The 18,437-nt window shown below is 39.9% G+C and overlaps 1 protein-coding gene across 4 annotated transcripts in view; it reads right to left on the reverse strand.

Moving 5' to 3' along the window:
• Window positions 1-1,439: 1,439 nt before the first annotated feature.
• Window positions 1,440-18,437, reverse strand: part of SLC38A4 (solute carrier family 38 member 4) — a 33,187-nt gene continuing 16,189 nt past the window's right edge. For 3 of the 4 annotated variants that reach the window (XM_065626958.1, XM_065626959.1, XM_065626960.1), the window contains exons 2-16: window positions 17,666-17,898; window positions 16,692-16,782; window positions 15,310-15,425; window positions 13,407-13,480; window positions 13,181-13,273; window positions 11,412-11,493; window positions 11,237-11,319; window positions 11,083-11,141; window positions 10,442-10,720; window positions 10,244-10,323; window positions 9,032-9,132; window positions 7,934-8,058; window positions 5,190-5,334; window positions 4,135-4,232; window positions 1,440-2,746 (exon numbers count right to left, since the gene is read on the reverse strand). In XM_065626958.1, coding sequence (XP_065483030.1) covers window positions 2,642-2,746; window positions 4,135-4,232; window positions 5,190-5,334; window positions 7,934-8,058; window positions 9,032-9,132; window positions 10,244-10,323; window positions 10,442-10,720; window positions 11,083-11,141; window positions 11,237-11,319; window positions 11,412-11,493; window positions 13,181-13,273; window positions 13,407-13,480; window positions 15,310-15,425; window positions 16,692-16,782; window positions 17,666-17,784 — 1,650 coding nt within the window. In that variant the 5' untranslated portion in view covers window positions 17,785-17,898 and the 3' untranslated portion in view covers window positions 1,440-2,641. Of the gene's footprint in view, window positions 2,747-4,134; window positions 4,233-5,189; window positions 5,335-7,933; window positions 8,059-9,031; window positions 9,133-10,243; window positions 10,324-10,441; window positions 10,721-11,082; window positions 11,142-11,236; window positions 11,320-11,411; window positions 11,494-13,180; window positions 13,274-13,406; window positions 13,481-15,309; window positions 15,426-16,141; window positions 16,302-16,691; window positions 16,783-17,665; window positions 17,899-18,437 lie in introns of those variants that run through there. The other variant, XM_065626962.1, reaches the window with a different exon arrangement.

Here is an 18,437-nt window from a genome sequence, read left to right on the forward strand (position 1 = left end):
TCCAGGAATAGATACAAAACAGGGTATGCAAAAGGGATATTATACAAAGGGGCAGCCATAACTGCTGTCTTACTCATCTGCAGATATATGGACACACAAATTTCTCTCTTAAAAGGGAATGCAGTTTTAGTGATGCTTGTGCTAAGGATACCAGTTTGATTCTCTTTGAGTTTTCAAAAATAAATAAATAAATACATCATCCTGCTAGCCTAAAACAGAAGAAAAAAATCTGCAGCCTTTGAAAAATTCATTTATTATACATCCATGGATAGTTTTGCAATAAAAATCCTCAAAAGGCCTATTGTCAGCATTACAAAATGAACAAAAAACTCCAGCATCCACAATTCCCAGGAGTGCTAATAAGTTAGTGTACAGTACCACCCTTACTCCAAGTGTGCGTGGCAGCTGCATATTGCTGTGACCAGCATATTTTAACTTGAAAAACTGACATTTTGCAGACTCTCTACCTCTATTTTGGACACTGAGAGTTTTGTGCCATGAAAAGGCAGTGAGTTATGCCATTTTTCCATAGTTTTTCTGTTACTTTTCTTGAGATCATCTATATTCTAGGTGGCCTACATGAATTCCTAAGTCTCTACATTCAGCTGCAGTCATTATATGTGCTTTCGCTCTAAAGCAAAGAGAGGTGTCTGGGTGTGTTACCATTAACTCTAGTCCACATTAAAGGTCTCTTCAGTAATAATGCAGGATTATTTGTATTAGTATGCTTAAAATAGAGCAAAAGATTATTGGCATCTTACACAAAGAAGTGTGCCCCAGTATATGAAGAATACAGTACTCAAGTGAGCATAAAATAATTGTCAGACAGAGAGCATTCGGCATGGACTATATGTTTGATATGCTTTTCCAGTTAACCTGTACATATCTACACATTTATACACACTCATACAGAATTTCATGCGAAGCTGAGGAGTGAGCAGAGACAATTTTTGTGTGCTTTATGGCTTTCTGAGTTCACAGGTATGTTTTCAACAGACTTCTATGTTGGAAAATGAAAACTCCAATGACATGAGCCTGGATTTGTGAAAGTGTGTTAAAACCAACTGTTGCACCTTCCCACTCATTCCCTCTGCTATGGAGCTAATGTGAGTTCTCTGACTATTTTTCCCTGGTGTGTACAGAGAATATATGTAGTGGGTACTCCACAGCACAGCCAAAATCACAACCTGGAGGGTACTGAGCATTAATTAAGCACCTATACAACATGGAACTTAACCTTTTTTTTTTTTTGTCTTGTGCAGCTGCATAGCATGATACACTTGATATTGCCAGTAACACCCTTTCCTTTGCATGGCTTAAATATGTATGTTGTTGAATGCTACCATATGCATAGACAAGCTAAGTTACAGCAACTGAGCAAGTTACCCAAATTTGTAGTGTACAATGGTAATACAGAACTTTGAGTCACGTACTAAAAATTCTCAAGAGGAAAACATCTTGCAATTTATTGTAACATAAGAGGTAAACATCTGAATGTGTTTTTACACAGGTAACAGTTAGGGCTTGCTACAGATATATTTCAAATGCTATTGAAAAACAAATGAACCTTTTACAAACCCACCAATCCAATATGTTTTCTCCAAAACAATATGAAGTGTGTGGCTATGAAAACACAGTGACACATAAAAAAAAATTCAAAAATCATTTGCCAAGGAGTAACATTTTTATAACTAGAGGAAAACAAAAAATTACGTACATAAATACATATATTTTTATATATAGCAAATTACAGTTTCCTGCACTGAACATTTATCAAATACACAAGTACCGAACAATACTGGATAGGGTATTTTGCCACACCTTATGGTCTCCTTAAATTCCTGTGAAAATGGAAGACAAGTTTCTATGGAGGACACAACTTGTTCAGTGACACAAGCTCACACAAGAATTAAAAAAAGTAAATAGAACCATAAAAACCCACAGCAGATATGCCTGATGTTTCCAACACAGGCATCTTCAACAACAAAACACGGATGCTCAACTGTTCTTCAAGTGCATGCCCCAGCACAGAGTCTGTGCCAGAGAGCTCTATTCTGTATGACAGCCGTCACCAGCGAACGGCGACAAATTTGGGCAACAAATCGGATGCTCAGCTTTGTCCACTGGCTTGTCAAGGCCATCATCTTTCTGATAGACAGGTTGGTAGGGAGCAGTCGCCTTTCAGATCCCCTACAGAAACTGTACCCTTTCTCTTGGAGCTGGGCAGCAGCTCCCACAAGCTTCAGGTCAAAAACAAGGCACCAGCTGGTTTTCCGGCCATTACCTTTCCAGGGCTCTAGGAACTGTGGTTATTAGCATGATGGGAGAGGTTGAAAAGGGCGATACCAAGCTATTTTTGAGAACTATGTACACAGTTATTTTGGTTTGGAAAACAGAAAGCATCCACACCACACACTGCATTTCACCTGGCCAGAAATGCTGAGATCAGGTTCCTAATGCATAAATAATGATCCTTATTGAAAAGGATGACGTAAACTCCATTGGGATCTAGTAACCTTACCAGAAACTGTCTTCAGAATACTGCAGTTACTAGCTAGGAATAACAGTTCCATTTAGATGTCCTCTGGAGCACACAATACAAATATTTATAGTATAAAAAGCATTCAGTTTTCTCCACAGGTTAGTGATGTTGTCTGGAACTTGTGGGATTGTAAATCCAATCCATTAAAATAAGAGTCATACTCACAAACATGAAGATTATGCCAAGTATGAGAAAAATCAGAGCCTGCAATTGGAACACGAAATTGTATTAATAGAGCAAGTGACTGAGCAGACTGTAGTTCACAGACTGTCCCACTGGAACCACAGATATGTAACACCCAGTGTCCGAGTTTGGGTCCTTTCTGTAGCCCAAGTAATAATATTACACAGGGCTACATGAATCAAAGTTAGTCATGTGTGAATTTCAGCCCAAGAGAGCCAGGCTTTATAAGACTAGACCTGAAAAACCCCCACTTTATTATTATGAATAATAGTACAAAATAAAACAGAGGAATAGGTTTGTTTTTTTTTTATATGACCAGTTTTCAACGAATGATCGTTGTCTCTGATATCAAGAACAGCTTCAGAGTTAATCCTTTCCATCCTTATTAGACAAACAGGTAAACTTATCTCTCTTCTCTGACGCAATTTCTGTATATATTCAAGTGATTCAGATGCTTACATTCCCCGTTTTCTTTAGTGGAGCTTTAGTTTGCCTTAATCTGTCCACACTTAACAATATTCAGCCTTGCAACACAAAGATGAATATTGTATGTGATCTCAGCTCAGGATGTGAAATTCTAGATGTGCCTAGCACACAACAACATGAAGAATGAACAAAAAGGCATGAACAAATATTCGTAGTCTCTCTATAATAATAACAACTCCAAAAATCACCCTCAGAAATAATCTCATAAATATTTTCTCTAATACTTGCAGTTTGTATTGGTTGAACTTCCATGTTTTTGTGAACAGGTACATAGATCTATAAATGTTCATCTGTTAATATTATGTGCCTGCATATATATTTCAACAATAACTTATCTGATTAAATTTTCAAAGGACATCTCCTTGGTGATACTGTTAAATGTGCAGACAGCTATTGATGTTCAAGATGACAGGCAATCCAGCACGACACAAATGATAGACCTTCATTTATGTCTCCTGTAGGTGTAGGGATCTATCTCAGTGGGCAACTCTCTATTACTTAATTATCTTTGCAGTACAAATTCCTTCTCAACCTTGACCTCAACTCTTCCTGTTAATCCACAGCTTGCCTTCTAGCATGAACCAACAGCTCTTTATACACTGTCTAGGCAATATTTGTGCAAGTACAGGTGTTAACTAGAGACTAGATTGGATTAAATGAATGCCTTTTTCTGGCGTCTTAAGACACACTTTAACCTAGACTGTATTGCGTATCCGTAGCAGTTGGGCCCTAAAGTCTTTGGCTTGTGAAGCCTGGCTCTCCACACTAAGCTGAATCTCACTGCCTGACCTGTATTTTGGGTGAGACACTATGATATGTGATCAGCTGCCAGGTGTTGCAAGTCAAAGGGCTGAGTACTTGTGACCAGTGGAAAGCACACACCCTCCCACCCTTCCTTTTGCAATTGCTGCCAGCTCCCTTACCCCGATCTTCTGGGGAGACCTCAGGGGCTCCTTCTCAACGAGTCGCAGGTAAAAGGCAGCAGGGAGGATGAAAATCAGCATTGTAGCAGAAGAGGCACCTGTAAGAGAAAGCAGAGCTGAGTATTGTGCCATTTGACACATCAGCAGCATGGTGCACCTCCAAAAGAGAGCTCGTGGGGAAGCAGCTGCTTTTCCAAGCCCAGCCGCACAAAGGGCTCTCCCTGTAGACAGCATTCATGCTGAGCTGTAGATGTCCAAACACTTATTTGAGTGCTTGAGGTCCAAAGAGGCACTTGTTACTGAAAGATTTGTTCAAACCAGTGTGGCTGCCTGTGATTCGGATGTATGCATGTGCACCGGTCAAGTGAGGACAAACAGGCACTCCCAAGGCATGACAACCCTGGAAGGCAGGTGGTGAAAAGAGGGTGGATGAACAGTGCCTGTTCCACTCCTCTCCTCAGCCCAGCACGGTGGCCCAGGTGTAAAAGGCAGGGAGGAGCAAACCACCTGCCTGTGTGGAGTATAAAATATGGAAAAGGCAGAAATGCCATGGAGGCATCTTTCTCAAGGGCATCTGCATCCCCATCCCCAAATCCTCAAGCAGTTCAGAGCATGGAGGCTTTTTGGTCAGAGGCCAAAACCAACTAAAAGGAAGAGGTAGGGAGAGAACTGTGAATGTCAAAAGAAATGTGCCACTTTTCTCCTTTTTCTAACATTACGGTTTGGAAGCCAATACATTTTGTCCAGGCTATAGATGTTCAAAAATCAAAGGTGATTTGCCTCACCTCCACATGCACTAAGTGCCCATTTTGTCAAAATGGGAATTTCTTACCAGTTTTTATACTGGGTTTTTTGGATTCCTTGTGCCTCATTCAAGGTAGCAACGAAGTTGGGTAGCATTTAGCTTTGTATGTCACCTCTTTGGGATTTTTATTTCCCTTTTAACTAGATTATTCTACTGTAAGACATGAACTGAGGCTGTTGTTCAGTCCATAAAAGTAAATATGTTGTGCAGAGGATCAACAGAGTAAACCAAAAATATTTATGAAACCTACCAATAAATCCGAAGATGTCTTTAATGGTCGGGACAAAAATTACAAGAAGGTTATTAAAAGCAAGAATCACTGCTGCAATCAGGAAATGTCTTATCCAGCTGAATGGCCTTTTGGGAAACAGCAATGCACTGATAGAAGAACGGATCTGCAAGATGAAAACCAGCAGGGAAAGTAAAACAACAATTAATTTATCTTTGCTTTTCACTTTTTAAAATGATCTGTGCTAGTTACTTTTGCTGTGAGAAATTATGACTGAAGAAATGTGTTTTCAGTTTTTGATTCCCTTAATGTAATCTCACTCTGATGTAGGTTTTTGAGAGCTGGGTTCACAGTTTAATGCAGAAACTCAAATATTTGCAGTGTAGAAGAAAGTCAAGTAAATAGCATGTAAAATCAGGGACATGAAATCTGTTCAACTGAAAGATGCTAATATCAGCAAAAAAATCCACAAAGAAACTCCTGCTACGAATACTAATCAGCAGGCAAAAAATACACAGATGAAATATGAGTTGCTGTATGCCTGAACCTGATCCCTCTGAAAATCCCACAGGAGTTCTGTCATTTACTTTTGTGAGAGAAAGTGCAAGCTGTTGATTTACTTTCATTAAATACGTACATATACATACATATATCTCTCAAAATAAAAGCATGTTTTTCAAGGCCACTTGGAAATTATAATCCTAAAAGCTATTGCAGAGTATACTTTCTGCTCTGCTGACTTTCTCACATGACACTTTTTTTGCTTTTTCATGAACGAAGATGGTAAGTAGGAGAAAGGTCACAACAAATCCTTTTGTTGGCAGGAGATGGTGTTACTCTGAAGTACTGTGACTAACTTAAAAGACTTGAAATGTAGAAGATGAACAAAAATGGTTTTACACTGAAAAAAGCTCAAACCCCACTTCTGTTTGGTTGTTTTAAAATACAAGCAACTGTTTCTGGATGAGTTTGTCAATTCAATAAATGTACAGGGTTCTGTCAGATTTGGAGCCCATCATTTGAAACCACAGCATGAATTTTGCATTTTGTGGTTTTCAGGTTGATGTGAGCCAATATTATGTAGAATGAGACAGCTTGCAAAAATTTTGCGCAGTCCCTGAGTTGGTGCAAAGCAGCTTTATTCCACCAAAGAACTGCTGCTTGCATTCATGTTCACTTATTATATCTTGTGCATTATTCCTCCTGTGGCATAATCCTTAAAATGAAGCTATCAAACTTAAGTTTTACACTGACTAATGATACATAGACCTATATTTAATTATTTTTTTAAGCAATGCAATTTAAGCTCTGGCTACTTTAAGAAAACACAAATGTTCATAAAAAAGTGGTTATGTATATATGTGTGTATATATATATATACACGTATATATACTGCTTATTTGCAGTAATTAGGTCTGCTGAGCTGGCTGTCCTGATAGGCTATATAAAATTGTTTGGTATGCTGGCTTACAAACCAATTATATTTTCTCTGGAGTTCTTTTAATAGAGCAGTTAGTGCTGTGGTATGTAACTGCTAAGCCTTCGCACACTATTCAGATCTAAAAATGATTGTACAGAAAGTTAAAAATACCAAATGCTACATCTGGCAGAGAAAGGCTTTTGCAGTGGTCCGTTAGTTAAGACTAATTTAAGTATTTAGTTACTAGTTTAAACAAGACATTTAAGGCAGAGCCTCAGAGTGCTCTAAGCTAGATGGACTGATCACTCTGGGTGCTTTATATTAGATTTTTTTTTTTTTTTTTTTAAGTAGGCAGCCTGGAGTGGTGATCCCTGCTCTTAGGTATTTGTCAGTAAGCCTGGAAACAGTACCTATGCAGAGCTCATGTTTGCATCTAGGACAACAGAGCAACAGGACACCAGGATTACTGGTCTAATCAGACAGGAACATTACGGTGTGACGCAGATTGCTGGGAGCCCCCTGACAGCATGGTGCTGGGCCTGTACATGCCACACAAATGGCACACTAACCTCCCAAAACAAGGATCAACTATTTTCTCCCCTGCTGCGTAGCAGCTCAGGGAAAGCATGAGGGACAGTCCTATATGTTCAGGGGCCCAGAGGTCTGTTTTTCAGATGTGGACTGATCCTTGAGGAGGGTCAGTCCCTCTGCAGAGCAGTTTGTTTAGCTCTATCCTTCTGTCCCTGCTATTGTGGATAGTGTGTTTTAAATTGTGAACAGCACCTAGAAGCTCCAGACTTTATTCAGGCATCTGACTATGTGGCTGGGTCTTGACTGCCCCTGTTTTTCTGGCACTTAGCTTTCTTCTCTGTCCATAGGCTTAAGTACGAAAGATGTGCACAGCGCCTCCACGTCTCTACCTTGGCAGCCAGGTCTGTCAGTCCTGCACAGCGTGTGGACTGAGTTGCACAGGTCTTTCTTTAGTTTGGATGCTATAGTAGGTGCCTATGTCTGTATTAGGAAATCTTATGATTTCAGCACATCCCCAAGTCTTCAGTACTGCTTCTCTGTTAAATATAATACAGAGAGCAAGAGAAAGGATGGACAGGGCAGTTGTTCCTGATTTATTTGTGATTTATTTATAAAGATGAATTTATTTAAGTCTTTCAAAATTTACAGCCCTAACTACCCAAGGTCTGTGCAAACTGCATATGAGAAAACAGAACCCCTCAAATAAAAACTCTGGCTGACTTTTCCTCTATGTTTAAGTCTGTCTGTGCTAAGTCCATACAATGAGTATATGTGGGCTAGCCCTGATTTCAGCTCCAGCAGCTCTGTTACTTACAGGGAAAAGGACAAGAGGCACAGTCAGGGTTACAGCCACCAGCACTGCCAGGCGAACTGACAGCAAAAGGGTGTCGAAGGTGTACACTTTGGTGTACGTATGGAGTAGCTCATCTTCAACTTCTCCTACGAAAAAGAAACAGAAAGGAGTTAAATCCCCCAAGCAATATCCCTCCATGCAAAAGGATCTTTACACCGCAACCAGATAAGATTAGCTCTGGCCCAGCTGCTGTCATCAGATACATGCTATGGGCTAGGCATGAAAGAGGAATTTTCCCAGCATGACCAATACAAGTCCATCATTCAGAGACGATGAGGGTAATATAGGTCTGAGGTGATGCTTTGTATTCCAATATCTCAAACGACTTGCTCAAAGTGGCTGTGGAACCTGATGTAAAAATAATTTCTCTGATACAAAAATAAGAAACAACTCACTGAACTAGGAACAGATCCCTCGACCTCCACCCAGGTGTCCTCGCTCTTAGACAGAGCCCTCTTGCCCCAGCGACAGAGAGCAGATTGTGCTGTCATTCACTTCTCTGCTCTAACGGAGGAACTAACGAGGTAAAAAGAGGTGGTGTTCGCATAAAACCGTGTGCTATTACAGGGCCTACTATGTTTACCTACCAGTTAGTCTAGCTCATCCATATTTTTTTTACACCAGAATGGTTTGAACTTGTTTTTCAGCATAGGTGAAGCTGAATTAGTGGCGTCAGAGCCAGGGTGGGTAGCACTTAATAGAGTTACATTAAACTGTTGAGCACTAGCATATTTTTAATACAGTCCCTCTTGGCTTTTGCCAAGAGCCAAGTTTATAGTAGCTTGTTGTCTGAGTTCACAAAACCAAGAGATGCACAACTGGTCCCTGTAGCAGGTGCCTCTGAGTCTCTCATGGGTGAGGAATCTGTGGCCTGGCAGCTGGATAAGTCCCACCACTTATTCAGGAGGTTACACAACCACGTATTATGTCTGAATAACGATTACACCTGGATTCAGGCCCACTGAAAATACATGAACACTTGAGCCTCAGTGTGGTAGAACCATCTCACCTGCTTTAAAATGCGAGGGAAATTCTGTAGAGAGCAGCGCTTTGACCTACCATAGAAGGTAAGGTATCCAAAAAGGGCAGCCAGAAGATACATGATGAGCATGCCAGTGATGGAGACATTTGAGACATTCTGCATCCGCTTTCGGGAGCGACTGAAGTAGGAGAGAAAGAGAGTAACAGCGCTATTATAAAGTCTCTATTTGTACAAGAAGTATTCTGAAGAGTCATAGCTCTACTGACATCCCCTCACTGGCTAGTTAGTTCATAGCAACTATATTGGTTATACAGAGCTCTTTACTTGAAGATTCACAGATTATGCAGAACAGCACAGACTTATAAAAGTGTGTTGAAACTCAATTTCTACTGCTTACTTAGTGACAACAAATAAATGTGCCACATTATTTTGTATATCATTATTTATATATTATCAGTCTCAAATGGTGCATTTTAAATAAAAAATGGAGTGGCTAAAATTAGGGCTGGTAATAGTAATAGACAAGAGCTTTCAGTCAGTTCTATATGAACATACCCTTATACCTATATAGGGCTGTTCTGCACGTTTGAGAATGTCCTACAGGTAAAATCCATTCTTTAGAAATCCTTTGGTTAAAGATTTTGTATTAGAAAATCTTCAGCTTATAGGACCTGGAAGCATGTTCCCAAGTCACCTGAGAATTTTCTTTTCTTCTGAGTTTAAGCCTACTGAAATAGGAAGTAATGGGTCTTGGCCTCCTTGAGCTTTGCAGCCCAACCTCCTGTAATGCAATCCTTGCTGTTGGACAAATGCATTTTCTTAGCCCTTCCCAACCATCAACTCTGCTGATTCAAGCAAGTGTATTTGATTTTTGATATTTGATAAGCAAAATAGGCTGGGTGAAGAATATATGTAAGACACTCAAACTAATGGCATCCCAGGAAAAGCAGCAGCTGACCCCGACACAGGACTCATTAAGATATTATTGGAAACCAAAACTATCTGTTTCAGTGCAACCATATTCTCCAATAGATTTTACATAATTTGAAGGATTGTCCAGATTCCTTCTTTACTAAGTAAATATTGTTCAGTGCTTCTATCTGAACAGTGTTTCTCTGTCACCGATATCTGACCATTAGGTCAAAGCAAAGCCAGTATCTCCTTACTATGAAAAGCAATAAACCATCAGCAGGTGGGTGTCTACACATGAGCAATCAAGGCAGAACATGTAGAAAGTGATCTCTAGGTATGGTTAACTGGAAGTATGGGACAAAATTTAAGAACCTTACCCTTTCAGTTCACTGTATATTGGTAGCACCTCAGGGTGGCATACGAATGCAAATGCCAGGATGGGTATTGCATAGGCAGTCTGTAAAATAAAGTTCCCATTAGTAAGAATGGTCACCGCTGTACCTCTGACTTTTGGCAGGCAGCAGGTTAGCTCTGGTATGAATGACTAAAGACAAATTCTACAGAATCTCCCTTACCCGTGAGTTGAACACAAAGTATTTTGGCTGACACATGTCACTACTGTCGCTGTGTGCTTCGTATTCTACACCACTTCTGGCGGAGGTATCTTTTGGTTCCTCAAGGCCTGGCAAGTGCCCAGCGGTGTTGTCCATCATGAAATTCACACCAGAACTGAGAGACTCATTTGGTAACATGATCAGGTGCATTGGCACTGTGTTGTTGGTGGCGGTCCAGTTTTCAACCCCATGGTCCATGATGGGGAGAGGACAAGGTATTTGGGATTTCTTGAGGATTACCTACAAAAGAGTAGACAATGTCATCAGAAGAGTACCACTGTGGGAGATTACACTTACATCCATGATATGACAACAAATGTAAACAGGCACACAGAAGAGAGAGGTGAAAGAGAGAGAGCAAGAAACCAAGTGCTACCACTTCTGCTTCTCCTGCAAGTATTTGTTGTTACTCTGCCTCTCAAGTGTTTTTTAGGCTGATCTTTTTTATTCTGGCTTCATTCAGCAATAGGCTTGTTGATCTGATTCGCTTGCAGGTGCTAGTCTAACATCCATGTTAAATTGTCATGGTAAGAAATATAACAGCATTGCACAGTTCACAGGCTCTGTGTTTGCTTAGAGACAATACCCAAACAATCACCTACCACACTGACAAAGAAAACCATACAGGTCAGCGAAAACCCACTCGTATAACCAAGATAACCTGTGCGGCAATAAAAAAAAATACAGTTCAGCTACATATAAATTCACAATCCTAGTAGAAATAAGAAATGAGGTTATTTGGGGCATTAATCGTACCTAAACTCTTTAGAAGGGAGAGAGGAAGAATAACCACAACTGTTACGAGTATGACGAGATAGTTCCCATTTAGGTACCATTCTCTGAAGAGGAGGAATAAAAAACAACAAACATTATCATTGACATGAAAGTGAAAAAATTTCATCTGAGGTCCAGGTTAGGCAAAAGTACCTACCCAGAACTCTCCTCAAGTTTCATGAATGCTCTGATCACTTCAGGAAGTTCATATTTAATAATAAAGAAGTAGCTTGACATTGCTGAAAAGAAACAAAAAACCAAAAAACAACAACAAACAAACACTTTCAGAAAAAACAGTGTCCAGCAAAAATAATATGTTTTAAAAAACATTTATGCTGCATGAAAAATACATTGTTTTGGGAAACCAGTTTTTGCTAAAATAAAGAAGTTTTGTTCAAATAACAGTATGACTAAATAGATGATGTTTCCTTGGTATTGTTATGAGGATGTCCTGAAGGATATCTATCATTCAGTATTAGAATACAATACAGGTATTACTGAATTAACAACATGCTCAAATCACTGTTCTGATGTAATTTACACTGTTAACTTTTCCTTTTGCTTTTCTGTTGTAAATGTTCGTTTTGCAACGGACACTGTCCATCCATGTTCTGTTGTTGTAGTTTTGTAATTGTTACTGCCTCTAAATATCTTCATCTACTTTATCCCTTCTGTTTTCATCTTCTTTCTTCCAGTACTCTACTCCATGTATAAAAAAAACCCAAACCCTGGTCATCAAGATTCCTGATGGAAGGGTGGACTTCTATACATCTCATTTAAATGTACTGCCAGAAGGCATACTTTTTTCAGTTGTTTTACTTTGACCACAGAGAGGTCTTTGAAGACTATGGATCAATCTAGATAAGAGGCTGAAAACCCCTGGACTAGATGAACAGTTATTCCTCTCCAACAAGGAAGTATACTTCCTTCCTGAATTCAGCCATATTTGATATCCAGGCTTGAGGAAGGAAAGAAAGGCCGTGGAATAGGATCTTTCATGAACAAAGTCAAAAAGTCTCTTGCAGGAGAGAGATGAGCCACCTCTGTCTGGGTAGCAAAGTTGTCACTGGAGATTTGCAACAAATACCAAGTTCCAAGAGAGAAATCACAAAATAATCTACATGCATTTAATGGACCTATGACACGTTTAATTTTTATTTCAACTACCTCTCCTTAAGAAATCAGGAAAAAATTAAAAGCTCGCCTGAGTTTTCAGATATGGTGTTCTCCAGTTTCCTAAAAGGCTTCTCCCAAGTTATTAAAAGGAAATAATATTTGCTGCATGAAGGTGCATTCCTACCCCCACTGTTTATGTTGGTAGGTAAGCAGTCTCCTGTTCTGAGAGGATGGAGATTATTTGATAGATATTTCACAGGAAATGTCTTTGTGGATTAATACTTTCAACAATCACTCTTAATGACTCAGCATCTTAGAGAGATCACAACCCAGCTGTCGTTTCAAGCATAAAATGAATTCAAACAAAAAGTTGCTGAAATTCTCTACGATTCAGCTGGAAAATGAGCTCCTTTATTTTACGGAGAAATCAGAACGATATGCTTTTCCTTTTAGGCAGTATTCATCTTTTCTAAGTTAAAGCAGATGATGTTTAGTCTGAGCTCTAGTCAATGAAGAGAAATGGCGTGCTCCTTGGGCAAAGTCAGCCAAGCCATTTAAGCCATCACTTCACAGCCACGGAATGATTCCAGGCAATGAGCTTTCACCAGGCATTGAAGTGTCACATAGCTGAATCAAGGCGAGGTGAATTTCTCCTGTCCTTCCTTATTACAATTTAGTGTATACTGTACCTGCCACATCTCTGATGCCTCTTAGCCCAACAGAGGAAAGCACTTATGTTCTCTAGAAAGCTTTGTAAGTTAGAAAACTTTTATCTATAAAACTTTTTCCCATAAAACTTGTTCCCCTTACCTCCAATGTTTTGCATTGTAACAGAAATGAAAACACCACACTTCCCAGGCCAGCCAAATGCCTTTTCTCCCAGTTTTTCATATATTAGTGATCCTGGGGGGGGAAAAAAAAGAAGCAACAAAAAAAGAAACATAAGCCACTGGATTGGACATACTTGATTAATTGCATTCCAAGGTAAAATACATGCATGCAGTAGGGAACCTTAGTCACAGCCTGATCCTCGTACCTCCTTCTTTTGATATCTTCAGTAAGAGGTGGACCGAGTAGAGTGACATTATTGCTACGCTGAGCAGCAGAACTCTGCAAGGCAAAGCAGAAATCAGAATCCCAAGCAGGGCATCAGAGACACTCAGTTAATTTGAATGTACTCATTCTCATGAAGTTCAATGTGTAAATAGTTTTCACCAAGAGGATGTAATGGCAACTTCTGGAGAGCTTCTGAGTTTTAGGAGACCTCCTTCCACCTTCACCTTGTAGAAGATCTTCGAGCGAAAGCACTTGGGCAACATGAGAACAGGGAATTACAAAAATTTAGACAATGCTGCCAGCATCATCTAAATTAGAACTCATGTCCAGCAGTTTCCATTTAGTAGGTGGGATTTTTCTGTCCTGCTAATGCTAACGTCATGATCTGTGAAAACAGAGGAACCTTTGGCAAGTGGATGCATGCCATGGAGGTAACAGTATCCCCACACAGTTTTGTACTTTTTAAATAAAACCCCTTCCTCTACCAGAAGGGAAAATGTTCTCATGCAGAAAGTATGGAAGTAGGACAGAAAATAAAATGAGATGTGGGGTAGAGACGTCCTTTCTTTTTGATGTTTAAGACTCCATAGGGTTGCTTTAGCATTACTCCTTGCTTGAGCACTGCCAACAGAGATAATGTCATTAGGCTCATATTAGATTTTTTTAGCCACCCCTGTGAATGAGCAGACACTTAAAGATATTACAAAGATATTCTTTTTCCCCTAGTAAGCATCGATGTATCACAATCTTCTTTCCAGTTATTTCTGGCCATACTGATTAGAAAAAATGCTCAGAGAAATTTGGAGGAAAAAATTCCTACAATTTTCAGACTCTAGTGCGGTCGATTTTAGAATTGTCTTTTGTTTCTGTATCTGCAAATACTATATCTAAACCATTTGAATGCAGGTGCTGGGACGTACTTATCCAGGACAGCATTTGCATCTACAATTAATTTTCAGTTAAAATTTCTGCTGGCGAAACACGAGGTGTTTCTTAGCAACTGGAAGCTACAAGTAGCATTTCAAATGCTGTTGCCGTTGTAGTTACATCATCTCCAGAAGAAAGAAGCCACATAAAAATAGCCAGGCAACCTGATTTAAAGGTTTGTTAGATTTCAGTAATGTGAAACAATGGCCTGTTGTCATATAGTGCTGTCAGGCTTTATTCCAGCCTCATGGGGTATTAAAATTAAGGCTTCAGTTAAAACTGAAGCTAGTTATTTAAAAAAGAAAACCAACTTTTTTTTTTTTTTTTGTACAGTCTCATTTTGCAAAGCTAGCCATAGATTAAAAAACTTAACATGGCTCTCTGTTGCTGTCAATCAAAACCTATTTTGTATAGATACTGAATGTCAGCCACATACCGTTGCTGTCACCTGTGCATATTGAGTACACATAGACTTGAGGGAGCACCATGAAATCTGAATAAATCTGTGAATGTCTTTACATTCAAAGCATGCTGCTATTTCAGACCTATATAAAATGTTCTTCTTCCATTTCTACATAGTGATTAGATTGTTGGGATGATGTAATTATATACTTTATGGGTGATTTATTTCCCTTGTTGAATTCCAGTACTGAACAAGGAAGACTGTTGTTGTTATTTTAGAACCAGTACACTGTCATTCCCCTCTGTTTTTTTACTGCACAGTATCAATTCACAGTTGTGTTCCTGATATAAAACAGGGCTAAAATAAAAGAAAAAAAAAAGAGGTTTGTCAGCAGTGGATGGTTCCTTGTGGTGCAGCTAAAATGTTTTTATTGCAGACAATCTTACAAAACTTTTCAACTAAAAACCCAAGCTTAACGTACCTGTATAACCACAAAAACTTTAGCTCCAGCTCACTCCTTATATTTTATTTGCTTTTCTTTCTATGTACTTACATGAAAAGGATAATTCCTGTGTTGGCCATGGCATAGGAAAGCCCTAATATGCCGCTGCCCATAATGGCGTTGCTGAGGTTGAATGAGGACATTCCAAAGGAAGCTCTGCCCAGATGCTGTTGGGATCAAGAACATAAAATGGCAATTAGTTTGCATAATAATTATCCTCATTGTTGATTTTCCCTGTATTGCTCCCTTGATCCTTAGAGGTGGAGCCTTATCAAAGTTCCTGAGCCCACAGACACTTGTTACCATAAGGAGTCTCTTTTACTGCCAAGGCCAGTTGTGCTGGTAGATGCTTCCCTCTTCCCACTCTCCCCTTGTCTCACCGGGGAGGAGGTTTACATCCCCAACAGGTAACTGATGGGACATAGTCACAACCAGTTGTGTTGGCCAGCCTCTAAAGAAATACATGCTGTTATCTAATAGGTTTCCTAATTATATATTTAGCAAATTCAGACGCTTTTAAAAATGAATCCATCTGTTTTTTTAGTTTTTCTCCAAGTAGGATGTGCTTCTTGGGGAGCTAGAAGTGTGTCTGGGCAGGAGAAGAAGTGCTATGTGGCTCAGGATGGAGGCAGGACAGTGGGAAAGGGGAAAAAGCTTGGAGAGGGGGGATGGGGTGTGAGGGAGTCACATCTGCCACCAAGTGGAAAAGAAATTGGGGAAATACGGCTCTTAATTTTAGCTTCCAATCACAAATAGTATTGTTTGTTTTTGTTTGATCAATCCTAATAAAGCCTGTAATGTGACTAGTAAAATAATGCTTTTCTTTGTACCCAGTTCATGAAAATTTTGAATAAAATTAAATCCTGAGCAGAGAAGTACTCACATGCACACTCCGGGAACTGGTGCTGTGCTTCCCTTTGCACATGGAGTTGTTTAAAGAGCTGGAGGTGTGCTGAGTGTGTAATGTTCAGCATTATAAAGCCAAACATGAATGCCTTTTCTTTAAAGAAATGCAGCTGGATGTGGATTCATTTGCACAGATGCTGGAAACAAACAATACAAGCACGCACACACTAAGGCCCAGCTCTACTTTGATACAGGAGCAACAAAGTTCCCCTGAACCAAATCTCCTGTCAGAAAAATGACTGCAGACCCACCATGGCTGTGCATCTCTGGCGAGATGATCAGGTGTTACTGAAGTCCAAGTATAATCTGAGGAATTCTTCTGATTACTTGTGAAGTGAAGACCCAGTTTTACTTGCAAAACAGCAGAAAGAGTTTGCTGCACTAACTGTTAGAAATGTGTTTACTCTTCCTAAGCCAACATTATGCTGATTAAGCTCCAGAGTAACTTATTTACTGAAACTTTTGGAAAAAAATTCAGGTCAGTGAGATTTATTTTGTTACTACCCTTAAAAATGGATAAAACTTACATATTCTTCATTATATTCTTCCAATTTCTTTTTACCCAGATATCCATTTGTAAGGAACTTCTGACTCTCTGCATCATCACTGGTAAATGGACTGAACACAAAGAAAAATAAGAAAATATGTATAGGGTTTATGACACACATTGTGTTCAAACAGTGCCTTCTGTCATTAATCGAAACTTTCATTTGACATTGCAATAAATATTTAAATGTCCTTCAGAAAAAAACCCCCTCTTTTCTCCTGTAAGAGTCTCATATCCAATGACATGTTTAATAAATCTTTGCTTTGCCTTGGAATTTAGTTTTAAAACCAGTAATCTTCAAATTATATCTGATTGCAGATGTTGGAAAGTAAAAATTCCTTACTGCCAGCAATGTGCTAAAGCTGAGCACATACTTGACATCCAAAGAACTTGCAACTGCCCTGTTGGAGATACGTGCCGGGGAGGTTCAGCAAGCTGAGAGCTGGAGGCTGATGGCTGCTTTTGAGATGTTCGCGTCAGGTCACCCAAGTGCTGGTTCTATGGTGGGTCGTGCTGGAGATGCCTGAGTGCAGGCTGTCCCCACAGGAGCATTGAGCTCCTGCCCTCCGCACCCTTCCTGGAAAACATTCCTCTTCCCCCTTGGGATGAAGCACAGAGGCAGGCTGCTCAGGTTGCACTGCCCCGAGAGTGTATTAATTACATGTGTACTATCTGACCGGAGTGGTTGGAAGTTGCCAAGTGGGTGCTCAGGGCTGCAGAGGTCACCCCAGGCGGTGGCCAGCAAGGGGAACCTGGGCTACCCAGGCCATGCTGGGCACACCATCCTCCACAGTACCGAGCAGCGAGGGTTGGTGCTGTGGGAAAACAATAACTAAACAATCATACTAATTTCAATGTATTACCTGGGAAATGTTTTTATGCCATTAGTGAAGCTCGTTTTATGATTACTGCTTTCTAGCCTTAACAGAACAGCCTTCCCGCTTAAATGCTTACCTCCTAATTGCTGCCTTTTCCAAATCAACCAGCTCTGTGTAGTTGTCTTCGAGGCTTTCCCCACTGTTGCTCTGATCATCAAGTTCGATGTTGACTTTTTGCAGCTCCATGCGATCCATTAGAGCGGTCAGCGCTTTCCAGCACACACAGACTCGCTTCCTCAGGGTAAACAGCACCGTGCCGTCTGCTTGCAGGTCCTCTCTACCATGCAGGGACTGCCAGAACACTCTGTTCTGCAAACGAAACACAACAGAACTCATTAGAGTTTTCTACAAATTAGATAAAACAGTGTGAATTATTTGGTTTGCGTTTGTTCTTTGTAATAGCATTAAGAAGGGAAACAGTTGCAAACTGGGAAAATTCTGGGGGAGCACAATGTCCCTTTATATGCCAGCACTTGGTCCTTCTGTCTCCCTTCAAATAGTGAAGAATGCAGGGGCCATGGGATGCACAGTGGATGTCTGGCATCTGGCAAAATCACAAAGCCAGCAGAAAATAGTTTCTTGAAGTTCTGCTTTTGAATTTCTAGGGGATGGTGATGCAGAAGTATTTGCTGTTAGAAATGAAAGAAGTATATCGGGGTTTTCTTACCACTGCTTCAAAACATACATACTCTTAAGGGACATGCTCAGGGCTTTGAATCATTTGTTGTAAAATTAATGTTGTCACAGATTTAAATGTTTTGAAGATTTGTCCCTTTCTTTGGGATCTGACAGAGGTGACCATCTCTGTATGGTCACCTCTTTAATAATTAGAAGGTGCAGTTCTGGTG

This window comes from Caloenas nicobarica, chromosome 1, assembly GCF_036013445.1.
Source record: "Caloenas nicobarica isolate bCalNic1 chromosome 1, bCalNic1.hap1, whole genome shotgun sequence".
Classification (NCBI taxonomy): Eukaryota; Metazoa; Chordata; class Aves; order Columbiformes; family Columbidae; genus Caloenas; species Caloenas nicobarica.